General features: G+C 37.7%; 1 protein-coding gene across 5 annotated transcripts in view; it reads right to left on the bottom strand.

Moving 5' to 3' along the window:
• Positions 1-22,978, bottom strand: part of CNOT6 (CCR4-NOT transcription complex subunit 6) — a 97,226-nt gene that overhangs the window by 44,402 nt on the left and 29,846 nt on the right. For 2 of the 5 annotated variants that reach the window (XR_010321038.1, XM_064279288.1), the window contains exon 2: positions 4,986-5,099. Coding sequence is in view for 2 of the 5 variants with exons in the window: in XM_064279288.1 (XP_064135358.1) it covers positions 4,986-5,097 (112 nt within the window). In the remaining 3 variants the exon portion in view is untranslated. The other 3 variants (XM_064279289.1, XM_023552407.2, XM_023552411.2) reach the window with 3 other exon arrangements.

Below are 22,978 nucleotides of genomic sequence, written 5' to 3'. Positions count from 1 at the left end.
AAAAGGTATTCTATAAAAGAACCAAAGAATGACAGCAGACTTCTCATCAGGAACAAGGCAAACAAGAAGACAGTGCAGCAACATCTTTAAAATACTAAAGAATAAAAACTGTCAACCTAGAATCCTATGCCCAATAAAATTATCTTTCAAAAATGAAGGCAAAATAAAGACCATTTTCAGACAAAAACCCTAGGGGGGCGGCGGGGGGGGGGGGGGGAACAGCCGATCTCTAGTATAACCAGAAATATTAAAAGAAGTCCTTCAGTGAGATGAAAATAACAGACAGAAATCTGCCTATACAGAAAGGAATAAAGAGCACTGGAAACGTAAGATATATGAATAAATAAAAAAGACTTTATTAACTGACTGTTTAAAGGAAAAATAACGAAGTATTGTGACATTTATACATAAATGACAACAAAAGCACAAACACCAGGAGAGGAAGTACACTGTAGTAAGAATCTTATACTATATGGAAAGTGGTATTATATTACTTGATAAGTTAAAGATTTATTAACTGATAAATACCTTAAACTAAAAAAAAAAAAAAAAAAACCCATTGGTCATCTAGTCAATTCTGACTCATAGTGACTCTACAGGACAGAGCAAAACTGCCCCACAGGGTTTACAAGGAGCTAGTGGATTCGAACTACCGACCTTTTGGTTAGCAATCGAGCTGCACCAGCAGGGCCCCATAAACACTAAACCAACCATTAATTACACAAAACAAAGAGGTATTGCTAATTAGCCAACAAAGAAGAAAAAATGGAATCTTAAAATATACTCAGTCTATTAAAAAAAAAAAAAAAAAGGAAACCAATATGAGAAAAGCAACAAAGAAGAGATAGGAGAAACAGAAAAGAAACTGCAAGGCAGCAGATTTAAACTCAAACATATAAATAATCACATTAAATGCAAATGTGTCTAACGGAACTCAAGGGCAGGGAAACTAACATGTATCCATTGGAAAGCACCAATTTGAGAACATCAGCTGCAAATGAGATGAGTCTACCCAATTCAACAACAAGTGACTGCAAAGTATCTGTGGTAAATCTAATAGTGTGGAACAATGGGCTCCAAACTGACCAACCAGGGCTCCATATTGAGAAAAAAATGCCAAGAATGGAATTAAAATTGAGCTGGACAGAAGTGAAAGGGATGAAGGAAAGAGAAGTTCCAGATAAAGGGGAAGAGAACAGAACAAGAAAGTCTTAAGAAGCAAGTTCCCACAGTTGTAAACAATCTATGAAAGCAACAGAAGAGGGAGTGCTGAAGCTAGAAAAACTATTCTGAATCACATCTCCTTCAAAAAATTCAGAAAAACTAAACTGAAATAAAAATGAGCAGCAGAAAACTATTGAAGTCAAATCCCATAAGTTATTATATACATATTAAAAGTTATTAAAGAAAAAAGAACATAAGGACCTGAGTAACTCTCTACAGACAATGAAAGCATATCACAGCATGCCCACAAATCTACATTAGCTACTATTTCAAAATATGCTAAAAGATATTAACAAATGACAGAAACAATACAAGAAAAACATAAATCAGATTTAGAAAAGCTAAACTAGAAGAACTTAATAGTAAATAACCACAAAAGAGAATGCTTTTAGAAAAATATCAAAGGAGGAAAAAATTTTAAATCATCCCTTCCCCCCTCAAAAAATGAAGAGAGAAGTAAGGATTAGAGAGAAAGTGACAAATATACAACATACAGAGAATAGACTTCTTTGAAGAAGAAAATCAAAGCAAGGGATCAGAACAAATACTAAAAATTGTAATTCAAGAAAATTTTACTGAAAAAAACATTTCAAACTACACACTGAAAGAACAGGCTGAGAATATCAACACAGAATAACCAACACCAAGGAATATTCTAGTAAAACAACTGATTTTAACAAAGAAAAAAAATCCTTTAGGCATGTAAGCAAAAACAGAAAGTGACTCATAGCGGTAAAAAAAGTTAGATTATCACCAAGCCTTGACACCAGACACCCCTCCATAAAACAAACACACAAAAATTGGAGTAACATATTTAAGATACTTAAGGAAATAACATGAACTGAGAATTTAACATTAGGCAAAACTGACTTTCAAATGAACCCTGAAAACATGCTGAGTCAAATAAGCCAATTACAAAAGGACAAATATTATATGACCTCACTTACATAAAATGACAAGAACAGGCAAATGTATAGAGACCAAAGTTTACTGGTGCCTTTACCAGGGGAGGAAAAGAGGGGTAGAAGGGGAACCACTGTTTAGGAAGCAGAGTTTCTGTTCACGGTAGTGAAATCTAGTGTTGATTAAGGGCAATGGTTGTACAGCCAATTAATGTAACTTATATAGCACTAAGGTATACACCTAAAAAAAGATGAACTGGCAAATGTGTGATACATAGTTTTACAGCAACAACAAAGAGCAGTTGCTGATGCTGCTTATATACAACCAAACACCTCATGGGATTTGATTTCTTGTGTCGGCGGTTTGCTGTTGTTAGGTGCTGTCGAGTTAGTTCCTACTCACAGAAACCCTACATATAACAGAATGAAATGCTGCCTGGTCCTGCACCATCCTGACAATCATCGTTATGCTTGAGCCCGTTGTGCAGAACAGCACATGTGATAACTGCAGGTCCAAGATTCAACAACCTCAGATCCCTAGGACTTTTTATTACAAGACCTTAAGGAACTGATGCTAAATCATGTACATAAAATAGTAACTATCCTGGCATGAAATGAATTCAGCCTAACTTCAAGACACAGGAGTTTATGTATTAAGGGCTGATTAAGACAATAAAGTGACCTTCTTGTTGGTGGCTTTTTTAATTACAAGGTCTCATTCTATAGACCTATTCAACCAGTAGTGTGTCTTCCATGAGGATAGCTGGTAGCAATATGACTGTCAAAAACGTTACTCTATCTTGTATCCCACTTCGATCTTGTACCCAAGGAAAATTTAGAATAAGCAAGAGACTCAAAACTGCCAAGGAGTCCCCGAAATGAGGTAGTGGGAGAGGGGAGTGAAGGAGAATCTCCTTAGCCTCAGAGATATAATCTCATTGACCTAAGTGAGTGAGTATGTTTCTAGTTTATCCTTATGTTGAGAAAGGGGAAACTTCCCCACAAGCAAAGGATCTGTAATTCAAAAGCTGCTAATACAGGCTGAAAAAAAAGACAAAAGACACAGTTAAATACCAATCCTGCAGAAACTAAAATGGAAAACTGGAGTGGGGACTACCTGAGCTTTAACGATAACTAGTAAATTAGGCCACCACTCATCTGTCAGTTCATCAAACTGTGATGGCTTTCACGCTGCTGTGATGCTGGAAGCTATGCCACCGGTATTTCAAATACCAACAAGGTCACCCATGGTGGACATGTTCAGCAAAGATTCCAGACGAAGACAGACTAGGAAGGAGGACCTGGTGCTCTATTTCTGAAAAAACTGGCCAGTGAAAGTAGGTGGTCAGTGAAAAAGAGAAAGACCTTTTTCCAAAAAGGTAGACTGACACAATGGCTACAACAATGGGCTCAAAGACAACAATGATTGTGAGGATGGCACAGGATCAGGCAGTGTTTTGTTCTGCCACACACAGGGTCATTATGAGCTGTAACCAACTCAATGGCACCTAGCAACAACAAAGTAAATGAGAGAGCATATTTCTCTTTGGGCTCCCCAGATACAGCAAGTCAAATTTTACAGGAGAGGTAGAAGAAGGATTTTTCACTCTCCACCACTACAAATCTACTTTATTTACTTGAACTCAACTTAATTAATGCCAGTACTCTAGAAATAAGAAGAGAGAAAAGAGGAGACCCACGTGGGTACCTACCTCTACTATGGAAGACATTTAAAGTCACCCAACAGGTGAACCAGAGTTTTGAGCTGTCAAGGGAAGAATGCTATTTTCATTACTTCCTTTTTGCCTCCTGTATAGGTCAGAATCGACTCAACGGCAGTGGGCTGTTTTTTTTATAGGACTTTTATTCTTAGGCTTGGCAGTTAGAGTTTATCTATAATTTTTTTTTATACTTGTACACTCCCTTCTTCTCACTCCCTAATATATCATAAGCTGCATAAGGATAGTAACTGTGTGTTTTCATCTATCTATTTTTTTTATCTTCCATATGCCTAGGACACCACCTGACAAAAATATTCTATACATAATATATGCTCAGTATGTTTACTGCATTAAATAAAAAAAAAAAAATCAATGGCAGTCAGATGGAAGAAAACTTTTTGGGTATTATTTCATAAGGCAAAAATCATGACAAGCTGGAAGGAAAGTATAAGGAGGCATATTAGACCAATGCTAAGAGAAAATTTCTTTAGGGTTGCCTCAAGAAGTAATAATATCCCTTCATCACCTCTGGAGTATTAAGGAACAGGCTGAATGCCCACTGGCAGGGATGCTGGGGAAAGGATATCTTCTGTGGGTCTGGGGGCTCATGTATTACTCTGACTGTGTCTAGACCGCATTAGTTGTACAAAGGAACTTTAAGATCTGCTTCAAACTCTTCAGATTTTGTGTTTCTGAAGAAGGCTGTCCTCAGAGACGCAGGCTGAAAAGCAAATGAAGAAAATAAGGAGACATGAATCTATCCCAAAACGCTACACTAGAACAGGCCTTTCCTATTCTCCTGGAAATCTATTATTTGATAATATAAAAACTCAATCCTACTTTATCAGAGAATTAAACATCAGAATAAACCTTTGAATACTAGGCATTTCACATGTGTTATTTTCATTTCATCTTTGATATTAATATTTCCATTTTATAAAAGATGAATACACTGATAGTAAGAGGTGAATAGGTTTTGAGCTTTGGCTTAAAACACATTCTTTCCACTGAATGTTCCTGCTTCTAAGATATATTTGTGAAATACAATCACTGCTTGTTTTGTGTATTAATATTAAAAAACTTAATTTTCTATCATATCTTACTTTCCATACCATAAATTCATGCTTCCATGTCTTACCACTTATTTCAAGCTCTGCCCAATGTGATTTCTTTCCATTTGCTGCCTCCTCAGAGGACATAATCGTGTACATCCTCCGAGGGTCAGGGGGCTCGTATTTTTCTTTGGGCATGTCTGTTGAATTAAGAAAAGAAACCAATCAGTATTCTGAAGAATCAAATAACCAAATCTAACAACAACTTTTTAAAAAGTAGACACCCATATTATGGTCTCTTAATACTCCTTGGGAAAATAGATGATTTCAGGTCTGGGACAGGAAAGATACAAAATAAGCCCGGGACGCTAAGGCATTGTGGTTGTGAAGGATATAGTTGCCAATGTGAAAAGGCTATCACTGGCCAAAGATAAAACAATGTGAATATTAAAAGAATGATGACAATGAGTCATTACGAACTGTATGAATTCATAATTTTAATCAAAAAAAGGTAGAAAGAAGAGTTCAATTACCTGAATATTGGAACATAAAGGGAAAGAATCAAGCATTTATCCTGCACTTCTGGCCAATGTGATAAGCAAATGTTCTTCTTAATAGAATTCCAGCTGATAAATGTAGTAGTTACATAACTAGAAAATCTTAAGTTTGCAACCCCTAATGAAATAATGAATCTAGACAATGACTATCAATGGTTGATAGAACCATTAAATGAAAAAAAAAATTTTTTTTTTAATGGCTAGGTCCGGTTCTAACACCTGAATCCAATATTAATCTCATCACTAGGACACCCAGTCATCATATGCCTCATGACATGATAAATAGGAAGGACACAACGTTACCTATGTTCTTGCCTCCTCACCAAAAAAAAAAAAAACTCTAATCAAATCAAGCCTCTAGATTTGCTAACAGTTTACAGAGAATGAGGCGGATAGAGGGACATGTTAAAAATTACACCACAAGAATATAGCCAGCCTGATGCAGAATATGAAAAGTTCTGTAAGACAAAAGATCCAGTTTCTTCGACAAATTAATGGCATGAAAAATGAGGAATGAGAAGAAAATGGTATGGATTAATTTAAGAGTTACAGCAATTATTGGTTGATTTGTGTCCCCCAAAAAGATACATTCCTCATCCTAACCCCCAGTACCTGTGAATGTGACCTTAATTAGAAATAACGTCTCTGCTGATGCAATTAGTTAACGTGAAGTCATTAGGGCTTTAATCCAATACGACTGGTGTCCTTATAAAAAGAAGAAACGCAGACATACAGGACAACAGCTATATGAAGGTGAAGACACAGAGATTAGGGTTATACTGCCGCAAGTCAAGAAACAGTTGGGACCACCAGAAACAATAAGAGGCAAGGATTCTTCTCCTAGTGCCTTCAGAAGAAGTATGACCCTACAGACACCTTGATTTCAGAGTTCTAGCCTCCAGAACTGTGCGAGAATCAATTTCTGTTGTTTTACGTTACCCAGTTACTGGTACTTTTAAGGCAGCCCTAGGAAATTAATACAGCAATCAACTGTAACGTGTAGACCTTATTTGGCTTCTGATTTGAACGAATCAAGTTTAAAAAGACATTTTTGAGAATCAGGGGAAACTGAAAATGGACTAAATATTGTCGTTGTTATGTGCCATCAAGTCAGTTCACAGTGGCCCCATGTACAACAGAATGGAACACTGCCTGGTCTTGCACCATCTTCAGAATCGTTGCTATGTTTGAACCTGTTGTTACAGCCACTGTGTCAACCCATCTCGCTGAGGGTCTTCCTCTTTTTCACTGACTCTTCTTTACCAAGCATGCTGTCCTTCTCCAGGGACTGGTCCCTTTTGATAACACGTCCAAAGTACGTGAGACGAAGTCTCACCATCCTTGTTTCTAAGAAGCATTTTGGCTGTACTTCTTCCAAGACAGACTTGTTTTCTCTGGCAGTCCATGGTATATTCAATATTCTTCATCAACGTAATTCAAAGGCATCAGTTCTTCTTAGGTCTTCCTTATTCATTGTCCAACTTTCACATGTATATGAGGCAACTGAAAATGCCATGGCTCGCGTCAGGTGCACCTTAGTCCTCATAGTGAGATCTTTAAAGATTTTTAAACAGGTCTTTGGCAGCAGACTTGACCAATGCAAAACATCATCTGATTTCCTGACTGCTGCTTCCATGGGTATTGATTGTGGATCCAAGTAAAATGAAATCCTTGACAACTTCAATCTTTTCTCCATTTATCATGATGATGCTTATTGGCCCATGTGAAAGACTTTTGTTTTCTTTAAGTTGAGGTGTAATCCATACTGAAGGCTGCAGTCTTTGAACTTCATCAATAAGTGCTTCGAGTCCTCTTCACTTTCAGCAAGCAAGGTTGTACCATCTGCATAACTTAGGTTGTTAATGAGTCTTCCTTCAATCCTGATGCCACATTCTTCTTCATACATAGACCAGCTTCTCAGATTATTTGCTCAGCATACAGACTGAATAAGAATGGTGAAAGGATACAACTCTGACACACGCTTCCTGATTTTAAACCATGCAGTATCCCCTTGTTCTGTTTGAACAACTACCTCTTGATCTATGTTCAGGTTCCTCATGATCACAATTAAGTGTTCTGGAATTCCCATTCTTCACAATGTTATCTATAATTTGTTATGATCCACACTGTCGAATGCCTTTGCACAGTCAATAAAACACAGGTAAACATCTTTCTGGTATTCTCTGCTTTCAGTCAAGATCCACCTGACTTCACCAATAATATCCCTAAATGTTCGATGATATTAAAGAAGTATCGGTCATTTTGCATATGATTTTTTCTTTTCTTAATCCTTATCCACTATATACGTACATTGCAATGTTTAGGTGAAACGAAATATCACTCTCTTGCATTTTCCTTCAAATCCCTCGCCCTTCTCATTTTATATTATTCAGTTGGATAAATCATAACCCTGGGTTAACCAACTTTCTACCTACTTTATCAATCTACAAAGCTAGACACAGGTGGAGAAAAACTTACAAACGTGAACTAAAAGTAAAAAAAAAAAAAATTTTTTTTTAGCCAGTCAGAAATTACCTCAAATGGGCTCTTAACACTGCCCAGAAATTATACTGTAAATTTTCCTAGTCTATCCATCTCCTGTACAACTTCTTTCTTCAAACATCTAACATCTCCTCCCCCACTTGACCCCTCATCTAAGGACCTTACTTCTATTTTCTCAGTGAAACAAGAAACTATAAGAGGCCTTTCTATGATCTCCCACCTACTGAACTCTTTTACTATTGACAAACTGCTTGCTCTCTAAGCACTTAATCCCCTTATGCACTGAATCCTACTGTATCATCTTGCCTGTTTAAGGACATTACTCCAGGAATTCTGTCCTACCTTAATTAATTTTCCCCTCCCTACAAGGCCTTTTCCCTCAGCACATATACACAGCATTGTTTCCCCTATTAAAAAGTCTTGACTCCATTTACCGCTCTAGCTACCACCCTTTTTGCCCCTCATTCTCTTTACAGCAAAAATCCTCAATAGAGCTGTATGTGCCTTGTCTCCTATTTCCCTCTTTCATCTTAAACCCATTCAAATCAGTAAGTGAAAAAACAATATCCAAAGATACACTGTATTTTATCAACTTTAAGAAGCAAATTTTCATTTTTAATATCTCTTAAGTGGGAATGCATTCTATAATCTATGGTGTTAATCATTAAACTTGTAGTTACTTCCCAAAATTATTGCCGAGATAATCTTTAAAAACCTTAAACTTTAAACAAAGACTATCCCATGCAGTCATCTTTAAACCAAACAATAGTTTAGTTAGCTTAATTAGTAAAAAATGTTCACCTTATAACATTGTGCTTTTTTAAAGAATTATCCATATGCGATTAAACTGATAACAGCGATTCAAAAGGTTAGAGGAGAAGCTTAGGGGGCAGTGAAATTATGTTAATGAGGTGGAATAATTCAAAAAAGATAGCAAGGACGGTTGCATAACTTGAAGAATGCAATCAATGTCGCTGAATTTTGCCTGTAGAAATTGCTGAACTGATGTATGTTTTGCTGTATACATTTTCATTAAAAAAAAATTAAAAATTAAATTGCAGATTTTTTATCCTAGAGGTATATAAAATAATGATGTATTTTACTATCAATGACATCTCTGATTTGATTTTTCAAAAATGATAGAATAAAATTTTCCTAAAATACAAGAAGAACTTAATCTGTAGGTTTAAACAAGCTAACTACACACTAAAGAAAATCACTGTCAGTGATTTCTCATCTATAACACTGTCTTAGTTATCTAGTGCCTCTAAAACAGAAATACCACAAGTGGATGCCTTCAACAAACAAAATTTATTTTCTCAGTTTAGGATGCTAGAAGTCCAAAATCAGGGTGTCAGCTCTAGGGGAAGGCTTTCTCTATCAGGTCTGGGGTTGTAAGGGGGACGGGGAGAGCTGACACTTGGAAAGAAGAAGAGACAAGAAGTGGTGACATTCCTCATTAAGATGGTCCCTACATAGTTAAACCTTAAGCCAAGGAACTAGCCTCCACAGGCATTCCTGTCCTGGCTTTTAAATGTTAACAGAGACAGATAAGAGACAAGAAGGGTATAAAACCATAAGAAAAGGACTATCAGGGCACTTCGATTCTTTCTCTGAGTAGCCCACTTGACACTTCCTAGTCAAGTGTACTTTTACTGCTAACCCCCTGCTTGCTAATAAACCTCTGCTCGCTTGGCACTATTTGTCTCCGTGTTTGAATTCTTTCCTACACTGAAGACAAGAACCGAGGCCATTCTCCGGTAACAGGGTCACTGTCATTGTCTCTCCAGCTTCTGTCTCCTGGTTCCTTGGAGATTTCCATGTGGCTTGGCATCAATCTTCCCGCATCTCTGCTTGCTTGATCTGCTCATTTTATATTTTATAAGAGACTGACTCAAAACACACCCTACACTAATCTTGCCTCATTTAACTTAACAACAAAGACAATCCATTCCCAAATGGGATTATAACCAAAGGCACAGAGTTTAGGATTTACAACACATATTTTGGGGGACACAACTCAATCCATAACAAACACTGAATGCTGGAAGACAATGAAACATTTATAGAGTGCTGAAGGGCAAGGATTATGACTTTAAAATTCTATAGATTTCTGGTTCTAGTAATGGCAGAAGAGCTTGAATTGGATTAATCCTCTGCAGGTAACAATTATCAATTTGAACAAATTTTAACAACTCTCTGAAGGAACCAGAGAGCCCCCCACCCCAAAACAAACAGAAACTACATGGGATTTGACCCTTGAAAGAAAGTAACTGCAATCAGTGAGAGCCCTGAACTGTAATGAGTGAGAGCCTTATCTATTCAGCATTTCCCCTGAAGGTAATTTTCAGTCCAGGAAGCATGTAGCAACAAGAAATCAAGCACAAAGACGCAGTTTTCTAGCCTGAGGTAACAAAGATAAAATTCAGTGTTGCCAGACCACCTGAACTAACGAGGGGAAACGCTGGAAACCAGGGAGTTGCCCTAAAATCTGCACAGAAATGTCTCAATTCTTTGAATGACCCCTGAATTATACATGCATGGAGATTCCAAGGTGCCCTGTGAAAAGGTGCTAGCAGGTTGAGAAGGCTGAGAAGAAATTTCTCTGGCTGCCCACAAGGGTGAAAAAGTTTGGAGTTTGCAAAGTTAGAAGGGCCAGGTTTACACGTTCCAGTTTCCCTTTGAAAAACTTCAAAAAAGGCCTCACCTTAGGAATAAAGATCACATACTAGCACTAGGAGGAGGAGATCTGCCCTAAGACTAAGATCAAATTTAACTGCCCAGTAGAATAGAAATCAACACTTCAGAGGAAAACAACACAATCCTGAGTCTCTGTAACATATAATCCCGTAATATCCATTAATCAAATGATGACCCACAACCAAGAGAAAAGGCAGTTAATACAAAATGATCATAAGATGACCCAGATGTTGAAGTTAATAGCAAGAACTGTAAAGCAACTAGTAAAATTTGTTTGATGACTTAAAGGAAAAGATGGTTATAATCACTGAACAGATGAGGAATCTCAGCACAAAATATAAACTTTTTAGAACTAAAAAATACAATGTCAAAAAGGAAAAAAAAAAAAAACCTAACAGCAGATTGGACGTTAAAGAAAGGGTGAGTGGACTGGAAGACCAGTCAAAATTACTCAACCTTGAGAATGATTCATGTAATAGGAGCCCCAGTTAAGAGAAAAGACAGGCAGAAAAATTACTTTAAAAAATGTCAAGAAACTTCTCAATAGAAGCAATGCAAACCAGAGGGCAATGGAAAGACATATTTAAAGTTCTGAAAAAGAAACAAAAGTGAGGGCAGGGGAAGGTTAATCTACAATTCTATATCCCATGAAAATATTCTTTAAAAAATTAAGGTGAGACATAAAGACAAAAGATAAACAAAAGCTGAAAGAATTCATGACCATTGTTGCTGTTGTTGTTAGTTGCCGTCAAGTCAATTCTGACTCATGGCAACTCCATGTGTTACAGAGCAGAACTGTTCCAAAGGGTTTTCTCGGCTATAATCTTTACGGAAGCAGATCGTCATGCTTCTTCTTCCGCTGCACCGCTGGGTGGGTTCAAACCACCACCCTGTAGGTTAACACCTAGGGACCTTCATCACCATTACACCTGGACTATAAGAAATGCTAAAGGTAATTCTCAAGGCTAAATGACCTGGATAATAACTATAAGGACTGATGAACACTAAAATGATGGTATATACGTGGAAAAATATATGTTCTTTTTTAAAGTTCTATTAAAGGAACTCTGTCCATTGCAAAAAATTACAATATGTATTTTTAAGTTTATAAAGTATGTAGCTTTAAAATACATGTCACAATAGCTCAAAAGACAACAGTGCAAGGTGAGTAGAACATTGCTGTTGTAAGGTTTTTACATTTAATGTGAAGGAGTAGCTTAATATCAGCTCTACTTAGACATGGATGTATATTATAATCCTTAAATTAACAGCAAAAATACTAAAAGGTATAGCTAAAAAAAATAAAGGAATTAAAATAGGATACTAAAAATAATTTGGTTAACCCAAAAGAACAGAAGAAAGGAAAAACAGAGGGGGGGGGGGGAAAACAGATGGGCCAAACAGAAAATAGCAAGTGGCAGACTTAAGTTCAACCATATTAATAATTACCTTAAAGATAAATGGAATAAAATTTGAAAAAATGGAATAAGCACACCAAATCTAAGGCAACAACTGACAAATGATTAAAAAAGCAAGTGGAATTCTTATAAACTGCTGGTCAGAGGGGAGAATGGTCCAATCGCTTCAGAAAACTGATGCTTTCTTATACAGTTATATACACACCAACTCTGTAACTCAGCAAATCTACCCTTAGGTATTTACCCAAGAGAAATAAAAATGTATGTCCACAAAAAGATGTGCACATAAATCTCCTTACAGCCCTACTCACAACTGCCAAAAACAGAAAACAACTCAAACGTCTACCAACAGTGAACGGATAACCAATTTTGATACATCCAGGTGAATACTACTAAGCAATAAAAAAAGAATGAACACACAACAATGTGGATGAACCTCAAACATTATATCAAATTAAAGAGAACCAAGAGATTCCATTTATATGAATTTATGGTGATAAAAGGAGCCCTGGTGGCACAAGTTAAAGCACTCAGCTGCTAACAGAAAGGTCAGCAGTTTGAACCCACCAACCTCCAAGAGACAAAGATGTGGCAGTGTTGATTCCGTAAAGATTTACTGCCTTGGAAGCCCTATGGGGCAGTTCTACTCTGTCCTATAGGGTCGTTCTGAGTCAGAATCTACTCCACAGCAGTAGTTGCTTAGGAGGGGTGACAAGAATTTTCTGGAGTGATGAAAATATTCAATATCTTGACTGGAGTATGGCTTATATAGTACGTATATTTATCAAAACTCAAACTGTATACTTAGGGTCTGAACATTTCATGTAAATTTTACCTGAATTAAAGAATATTCTATACTCAAACACTTGGTCAGGTGTGATGACAAACAAAAGGACATTTTCAGATAGTCAATAAGAAAACATACAACCCATGTGCTTTTTCTAAAAAAAAAATTACTCTTTACTACAGCATTGTTTATGTCAGAAAACGTACAAATAACCTAAATGCTCATCAATAAGAATATATAGATAAGTAAGTCACTGGGGAGGAGCCTGGTGGCACAGTGCTCAGCTGCTAACCAAAAGGTTGGTGGTTCAAATCCATCAGCCACTCGACAGGAGAAAGATGTGACAGTCTGCTTCCGTAAAGATTTACAGCCTTGGAAACGCTACAGAGCAGTTCTACTCTGTTCAATAGAGCCACTAAGAATCGGAATCAAATGTTCATCATATGACATATGAATAAGTAAGTTATTGTACAGCCACACTACGGAAAATCATACAGCTATGAAAATAATGACATTAGTAGGCTGTTGGTATTATATTTATTTACTTCATATTGTAGGATTAAGCAAACAAGCACCGTTCATGATGTTAAGAATCAAGATTTTCAGAGTAAGAGAAAAAAAAATCAAGGAAATTAAATGAAAACAAACACCAATACTAAAATTGACTGGAGAATATCAATATAAACTCATTAATTTTTAATTTGTTTCTAACTACCCACTGATATGTGCTAAAAGCAGCATTACTTCTGGAATTACATGGGTTGGAACTGACTCCACAGCAATGGGTTTGATTTTTTCAATCCTTAATTTTGATCCCTACTACCAAGAAAGCAAAGTTCTTTGTAAAAATGACCAATTCCAAGTCTAGGGAAGAAAAATGCTTAAATTGAGCATAAGACAAAAAAGCTAAGTCCCACAGACTCATCATGTCAACGTGACACAGAAGCCAGGTGGGAAGAATCCCCACTGGCCAAAGTTGTGACAATATGAGCAAAAAAGTCATAATTGCAACGGATAAAACACACTTAATGAATAAATGTCTGAGTCCCTCAAAAAAAAAAAAAGCCAAAATAGAAGAGGGAAAACATGATCATATCTGTGCTGTAAAAAACAGAGCAGGCAGTGATGTAAAAGATGGGTAAATACCAGAGGAATCATGCAGTAGTTAAGGCAAAGAGAAGAATGAAAGAGAGAGACAGACAAACACAGCAGTGCAAGCTAGCCACCATTTGAGGCAGCTATTAAACTATGAAAATTGGTAATTGAAAGATAAAGATTTAAGCATTTATCTTTTCAGTAGAAACTGTATTTCAGAGTAATCAAGCAGCCCAAGTTGAAGGAAAGGCCTACGTTACAAAAGTACAATAGCTACTAAATGAAGAATTAAAAAAAAAAGCAACATCATTTTGTAATTCCTTATTCAAGTAAGAACAATAAATTGGGTTAAAACCATTAGCTGAATCACTGACACTTATGCAATGCTTAAGTAACACCACCACCCAGACTACATTCTGATAATAAGATAGAAAATGTTTAATGGAGAAACAAATTATTACTTCCTTCAATCTTAGCATCACTAATGGTGGGACAATCACATACTTTGTCTCTTACGTGATGAAATATGAAGTATGCATCAATATTTGCCTTGATTAAGAACTAGAGGAACTGACCAGACGACACCAAAGAAGCAAAGCAGGTGGGACTTTCTGCAAGATAACCGGTCTGCTTCGTTCAACAAGCTGGTGTCATGAATGTTCTGGATTTGAAAAGAATTTTTTAACGGATGTAATCAGATGCAGTGAATGATGCCTACACTGGGTCCACAAGTCAGCAACGAAGGACATTTTTTGGACAAGAGGCATTTAGTATCTAGCTTGTATTTATAATATTGAAGAATTATGATAATATTATTTTGGCCATGTATGAAAACACGTTTTTGTTAAAAGCCACTCTGAACACCTGTAAAAAGCTGAACTGGCAAAAGCTGTGTGAAAGATATATTTACAACAACGATCCAAAAAACAAAAAAAAGTGGCTGTTGAGGCTGCTTATATACAACCAAAAACCTCAAGGGATTTGGTTCCTTGGTTTGGAGGCTTACGGCCATGGTTTCATGGGATATCACAGTTCATTGGCCCAATAACGTGTGCTTCTGTTATACTTCTTAATTCCCTGCATAGTGCCTGGGGTCTTAAAAACTTATAAGCAGTCATCCAAGGCACAACAGTTGGTCTCTATCTACCTGGGGCAATAGAGAAAGAAGGATATAGAACGTGTGGCTAATTGCCTCCATGAACAACTGTCTCCTCTGCCATGAAACCAGAACTGGATGGTGCCTGGCTACCATTACTGACCATTTTGATCAAAGATTCTCTAGAAGAATCATGATCAAAAGGGGGAAAATGTAGAACAGAATTTCAAATTCCCAAAGAGTTCAGGCTTTCAGGAGCCACAGAGGGTGGATGAATTCCTGAGATAATCTTTAAATCTTAAAACAAAAATATCCCCTGAAGTCTTCTTAAAACCAAACAATAGTTTTGCTTAACTAGTAAAATATGTCCACCTTGAGCATTGTGTTCTTTTAAGAACTATCTATATATGAGATCAAATTGACAACAGCAACTCAAAAGATTAAATAGGAAACTTAGAGGCCAGTGAGTTTATGTTAATGGGGGAGGAACGACTCAGAAAAGGAGAGTGTACAATGATTGCACAATGATTGGAATCAATGTCCCTGAATTGTACATGTAGAAACCGTTGGATCGGTATATGTTTTGCTATGTATATTCTCAACAACAAAAACAAACATTTTTTTAAAAAGTCAATCTGAATTAAATAATTTATATTAATTATATTGGCCAAATTTTTTCAAGGAAAATGAGGCTGGATTATTGCCAATCTCAAATGACAAAATGCTGAATTTGACATCTCTCTTTTCTTTTACATGCTCACCATTTTCTCTTCCGTTCTTTGTGTTTACTTCTTTCCCAAACGTAACGGGGGGTGGGGGGAGGATGTAGAGGAAAGGAAGAGAAGAAAAAGGAACAAAATTAACTCCTGTGCAAAAATACCCGTTTATTTGACTTATCAGATTCCTCGCACAGCTACTACAAGTTAGGGCATGTATGAAAAGGTAGCATCACTAACCTTTGCACCGATTTACTTCTAATCCAATTTTTTAACAGCTATTAACCAGTTTTTCACTAAATTTTAATTTTTGCCTCCTGAGGATGTCTTAACTTGTCTTCCCTATCTTCCCTGTTACCAAAGTTAATTTAGACCCTCCTCATTTTTTGACTTCAACTATTAAGCAACCTTCTATTTGAATTTCTGGACTCTACCCACGCAATCCAACCCCCACAATACCGTGGATTATCTTCCCCATATATGCCTGCTCATGTCACTCTCCTGCTTAAAAACCTAAGGTGGCCCTTCCTGTCTACCCAGAGTTCAAACTTCAAAGTCCTTTACAATCTGGACTTCAAACTAAACCAAATTCACTGCCGTCAAGTTAATTCCAATTCATAGCGACTCTGTAGGACAGAGCAGAACTGTCCCAGGGGACTTTCAAGGTTGTTATCTTTATGGATAAGGAGCCTTGGTGCCGCAGTAGTTAAACCCTCAGCTGATAACTAAAAGGTATGCGTTTCAAACCAACCAGCCGTTCCAAAGGATAAAGATGTGGCAGTCTGCTTCCACAGTAACTATGACTGGGATGGCAGGCCTATCACATTCTTTAAATTATTCACCTTCTGTTTTTGGCAAATGTATTCGTTGAAATTGACAAGTTAAACATGTGTATGATGGGACTCTAAGAAAAACCAACTAGCTCCCTTGGACTACAGCTCTAAGCCTTTTTAAGCCTCGATTCAGTTAAGGTCCTTCTATATTTCACTTTAAATCAAAACCATCTTAATTCTCAATTTCATCAAACTTGTTTCCTTCTCTTTCTACCCAAGTTTCCACCATGTAGTAGCCAGTTAATGATAAACCTCATTCAGGAGCCATCCTTAGTGGTCAAACATTTATCAAGGTATTGTGGCAAAAAAAAAAAATTTTTAAGGGCAAACTAACCCTTTAAAAAAAAATGACTGAGGCGGGGCCAAGACGGCCAAATAGTCAGATGACTCCTTTGGTCCCTCTTACAACAAAGGTCTGAAAAAACAAGTAAATCAATTATATATGATAATCTAGGCGTACTGAACATCAAAGACAAAGTTGAGGAACTGGACTGAGCAGCAGGGGAACAGAGAGACAGTTCAGAAGTAGCAAAGTGCCAGTCTGACCTAGCTGGCACCCTGCAGGCTGGACCATTTGGTGTACACAGGCTGAAACGAACAGTAGCACTTGGGACACATTTTTACCACACTGGGAGAAACTGAACAGCAGAGAGTCTGCACAAGCCTCTGGAGCCAGGAGGAAAAGGTGCTGGATCTGCAAAAGTTAAGTGGAAGCATCTAACCTAACACACGGGGTCAAAATAACCCTTTTGCCTCTGGGAGTGCCTCTCGTTCCCTCAATCACCCGTTTCCAGCTCTACTTGTCGGTGCCGATGCAGCAGTGTTCAGCCATTGCTGTCCCCCCGGGCTGGAAGTGAAACTCCTAGTGCCCCAGCGAATCTCTCGCTTTGGAGAGGGAACAAATAAACAAATGAACAAACAAAAAAGGAAAGCCCCAGCTCATCTAAGCTGGGACCTCAGGGTAAACCAAATCCAAACCACTCTCCTGCCTTAAAAAAAAATCACCACACCCCCTAAGCAGGTAGGCACTGCCCCTTTGCCTAGGCACACGCATAAGGGGTCCATGGACTTCAAATACCTTTAACCCCTACCTAGACCTGTGTGGTCCCATTCAACAGCGCAGGCCCTTATTAGCATAGTACAGCAGGGTATATACCTGACGCCTATTTTAAGCTGCAGCAGCTAAGGGGGAATGGCAAATTCGTGACATCTAACATCACCCTGCCCTTTAGTTAAGCGGGGTTCTCACTTACCCACATCAGAGTCCTGAGGGTTGGCAGCTTAAGCTTAACCCACTATAACTAGCTAGCCACGACAGGGGTCCAAGGATACTTCCAGCTCTACTTTGGTCCCAGTCCTTACAGCCAACAGCATGGGGTATCCAAAGTCCAGCTACAAAACCTACCTGCCTACACACTCTAGGGAACAGGGACAAGCCTTCAACCTAGGCACTCAGCCCTCCACCTTGCTCCGCACATAACTCCCTACTGCAGCCAGATACCTTTGCCTGCTCCAGTCACCCCTATGTAGCCCTGCCTGTCTAGGATGGAATGTGACAGTCTACACCACACACTTGATGACCGATGACCTGGACACCTGAGCTGAATCCACACAAGAAAAGTCAAAGAACTCCCAGGCTCACATATCTAGTAGCAGCTCTAACCACCTGGTGACAGGATGTGAGAGTTTCAAAGACGCCAATAATCAAAACAACTCACACAACCAGCCTATCTGGGCATATCAAAACAAAACAAGAAGCTAGGACACGGTAAGCAAACATACAATAAATAAATTTAATAGCTCGTTAATAGCTCAGAGACAAAAGTGAATATCAAATCACAAAGTGACAAACCATGATGGCTCCAGCGAGCAGGCAAAACAAAGAACCAAGAAACATCTCAGAGAAAGATAAGATCTTGGAATTACCTGAGGTAGAATTCAAAAGATTACTCTACAGAGCTCTTCAAGAGATCAGGAAGGAGATCAGGGAAAACACAGACCAAGCCAAGGAACATGCAGACAAAGCAACAGAAGAATTTAGGAAAGGTATTTAAGAGCAAAATGACAAATTTAACAGGCTGCTAGAATCCATAGAGAGACAGCAAACAGAAATCCATGAGATTAATAAAATTTCAGAATTAGACAACTCAATACAAAGTCAAAGAAGCAGAGCTGAGGCAATGGAAGTCAGAATTAGTGAGACTGAAGATAAAGCACTTGAAAGCAATTATTTGAGGAAAAATCAGATAAGAGAGTTTTAAAGTTGAACAAACCCTAAGAATTATGTGGGACTCTACCAAGAGAAATAACCTACGAGTGACTGGCATACCAGAACGGGGGGTGGGGGGGGGTGATAAGAGAAAATACAGAGAGAATTGTTGAAGATTTGTTAGCAGAACTCCCCTGATATCTTGAAAGACGAGAAGATACCTATCCAAGAAGCTCATCAAACACTACACAGGGTAGATCCCAAAAGAAAGTCACCAAGACATAATCAAACTTGCCAAAACCAAAGACATAAAGAGAATTTTAAGGGCACCTGGAGATAAACGAAAAGCCCCCTATAAAGGACAGTCAATAAGACTACGCTTTGACTACTCAGCAGAAACCATGCAGGCAAAAAGGCAATGAGATGACATATGTGAAGCCTTCAAAGAAAAAAACTCCCAGCCAAGAATCATATATCAAGCAAAACTGTTGCTCAAATATGAAGATGAAATTAGGGCATTTCCAGATAAATAGAAGTTAAGGGAATTCGTAAAAATCAAACCAAAATTACAAGAAATACTAAAGGGAGTACTTCAACTAGAGAATAATATCAGATAACAACTCAAGACTAGAACACAAGACAGAGCAATCAGACATGGTAGTCACAAAAATAAGTCAAAGCTAAAACACTAAAATAGGGAAACAGAGATGTCAATACGTAAAAGATGACAACATTAAAACAAGCAAGAGGGCCTAAATACTGTAGTCATAAAACTTTCATATGGAGAAGTTAAGGTGATATCAAGAAATGAAAGACTGGCTTAAACTTAGAAAAACAGAGGTAAATATTAAGGTAACCACAAAGGAAAATAACAAATCTACATATAAAACAGAAGACAAACATAAAGATTCAGCAAATACAAAATTAACAACAATGAAAAAGATGAAAAGAGAATACATAAAGAAAAATGACTCAGCACAGAAAATGAAGTGGAACAAAGAAATTGTCAACAAAAACACACAAAAAATACACGTATATCAAAATGACAGCACTAAACTCATGCCTATCAATAATTACACTGAATGTAAATGCATTAATGCATGAACAGACAGAGTACCAGAACGGATTAACACTATCCGTCTATATGCTGCCCACACAAGACACACCTCAGACTCAAAGACATAAACAAATGAAAACTCAAAAGGATGGAAAAAAAAAATTATCAGGCAAACAACAATCAAAACAGAGCAGACGTGGCAATATTCACCTCTAAATAATAGACTTTAAGGCAAAATCCACCACTAAGAATTAGGAAGGACACTATATAATGATTAAAAGGTCAATACAACAGGAGGCCATAACCATAATAAATATTCACACACCCAATGAAAGGGCTCCAAAACAAACTCTAACAGCATTGAAAAGAAAAATAGACAGTTCTACAATAATAGTAACACACTTCAACACACCAATTTCGGTGAAGGACAGAACATCCAGAAAGATGCTCAAAAGACACAGAAGATCCAAATGCCACAATCAACCAACTTGATCTCATAGACATATACAGAACACTCCGCTCAACAGCAGACAAGTATACTCTCTTTTCCAATGCACATGGAACATTCTCCAGATAGGCCACATGTTAGGCCGCAAAGCAAGCCTTAAGAAAATCCAAAACATTGAAATATTACAAAGTATCTTTCGAACAATAAAAGTAGAAATCAGTATCAGAAAAAGCAAGGAAAACAAATCAAATACATGGAAACTGAACAACACCTTGCTCAAAAACTAATGACTGGGTCAGGGAAGAAATCAAGGACAGAATAAAGAAATTCACAGATATCAAATGAGAATGAAAACAACTTCTACCAGAACCTTTGGGACACAGAAAAAGCAGCACTCAGAGTTCAATTCATAGCAATAAATGTACACATCCAAAAAGAAGGGCCAAAATCAAAACATTAACACTACAACTCAAACAAATAGAAACAGCAGTAAAAGAAGCCCTCAGGCACTAGAATAAAGGAAATAATAAAAATTAGAGCAGAATTTAATGAAATAGAGAACACAAAGACAACTGAAAGAGTTAACAAGACCAAAAGCTGGTTCTTTGAAAAGATTAACAAAATCGATAAACCACTAGCCAAACCAAAAAAAAAAAAAAGAAAAACGGAGAGGAACCAAATAACCCAAAAAAGAAATGAGATGGGTGTTATTACAACAGACTTAACTGAAATTAAAAGAATCATTACAGAATATTACGAAAAATTGTACACCAAAAAATTTGATAACCTAGAGGAATGGACATATTTCTGGAAACATGCTAACTACCTAAACTAACATGAAGCGAGGTAGAAAAACTAAATTAATCTGTAAAAAAGAAGAGACTGAAGAGGTAATTAAAAAAACTCCCAAGGAAAAAAAGCCCCAGCCCTGACAGCTTCCCTGGAGAACTCTACCAAACTTTCAGAGAAGAGTTAACACCACTACTATTAAAGGCATTTCAGAGCATAACCAAACTCATTCTATAAGGCCAGCATAACCCTAATACCAAAGCCAGGTAAAGACACCACAAAAAAAGAAAATTACAGACCAATATTTCTTAAGAACATAGACCCAAAAATCCTCAACAAAATTCTAGCCAATAGAATTCAACAACGCATCAAAAAAATAATTCATCAAGACCAAGGGGGATTCATACCAGCTATGCAAGGGATAGTTCAATATCAGAAAAACAATCAACACAATCTATCACATACATAAAACAAAAGATAAGAACCACATGATCTTATCAGCTGATGCAGAAAAGGCATTTGACAAAGTCCAACACCCATTAACGATAAAAACTCTCAGCAAAATAGGAAGAGAAGGGAAATTCTTCAACATAATAAGGGGCATTTATGCAAAGCCAAGCATGCAAAAGCTGGAAAATGAATAAGGACTACTGAAGAAGAACTGACTCCTCTGAACTGTGATAGTGACACAGAATACTGAAAATACCATGGACTGCCAAAAGATCAAACAGATCTGTCTGGGAAGTATGACCAGAATGCTCCATAGAAGCAAGGATGGCGAGACTACATCTCACATACTTTGGACATGTTGTCAGGAGGGAGCAGTCCCTGGAGGACATCATGATTGGTAAATTAGAGGGTCAGCGAAAAAGAGGAAGATCCTCGATGAGATAAATTAACACAGCAGCTACAACAACGGGCTCAAGCATGGCAAAAGCTGGGAGGATGGCACAGGACCAGGCAGTGCTTCATTCTGTTGTGCATAGGGACACCATTAGTCAGAATCGACTCAACGGCACCTGTCGTGGATTGAGTTGTGTCCTCCAAAAACATGTCCACTTATCTGTGCCATAAGTCCCAGTACTGCGTGACTGTCCACCATTTTAAGTGATTTCCCTATGTGTTGTAAGTCCTATCATTATGATGACATGAGATGGACTAGTGGCAGTTATACGATTAGATACTGTCTTAAGCCAATCTCTTTGAGATACAAAAGACAGAAGTGAGCAGAGACAGGGGACCTCATACCATCAAGAAAGCAGTGCGGGGACCAGAGGGTATCCTTTGGACCTGAGGTTCCTGCACTGAGATGCTCCCAGATCAAGGAAAGACTGATGACAAGGACCTTCCTCCAGAGCCGGCAGAGAGAGAAAGCCTTCCTACCCCTGGAGCCAGCGCCCTGAATTTGGACCTCTAGCCAACTGGACTGTGAGAGAATAAACTTCTCTTTGTTAAAGCCATCCACTTGTGGTACTTCTGTTATAGCAGCACTAGGTGACTAAGACAGCACCTAACAACAACATGCAAAGCCAAAGCCAACATCATCCTAAATGGAGAGTGTCTGGAAGCATTCCCCTTGAGATCAGGAACCAGAACAGGATGCCCTTTATCACCACTCTTATTCAACATTGTGCTGGAGGTCCTAGCCAGAGTAATAAGACAAGAAAAATAAAGGGCATCTAAATTGGTAAAGAACAAGTATCTCTATTTGCAGATGATACGATCTTATACACAGAAACCCCTGAAGAATCCACAAGAAACTACTAGAACTAATAGAGGATTTCAGCAAAGTATCAGCATACAAGATAAACGTGCAAAACTCACCTGGATTCCTCTACACCAACAAGAACAACTCTGAAAAGGAAATCACCA

Source organism: Loxodonta africana, chromosome 2 (assembly GCF_030014295.1).
Source record: "Loxodonta africana isolate mLoxAfr1 chromosome 2, mLoxAfr1.hap2, whole genome shotgun sequence".
In the NCBI taxonomy this organism is placed as follows: Eukaryota; Metazoa; Chordata; class Mammalia; order Proboscidea; family Elephantidae; genus Loxodonta; species Loxodonta africana.
The sequence above is the reverse complement of the archived record's forward strand: the minus strand, read 5'-3'. Positions and strand labels throughout refer to the sequence as shown.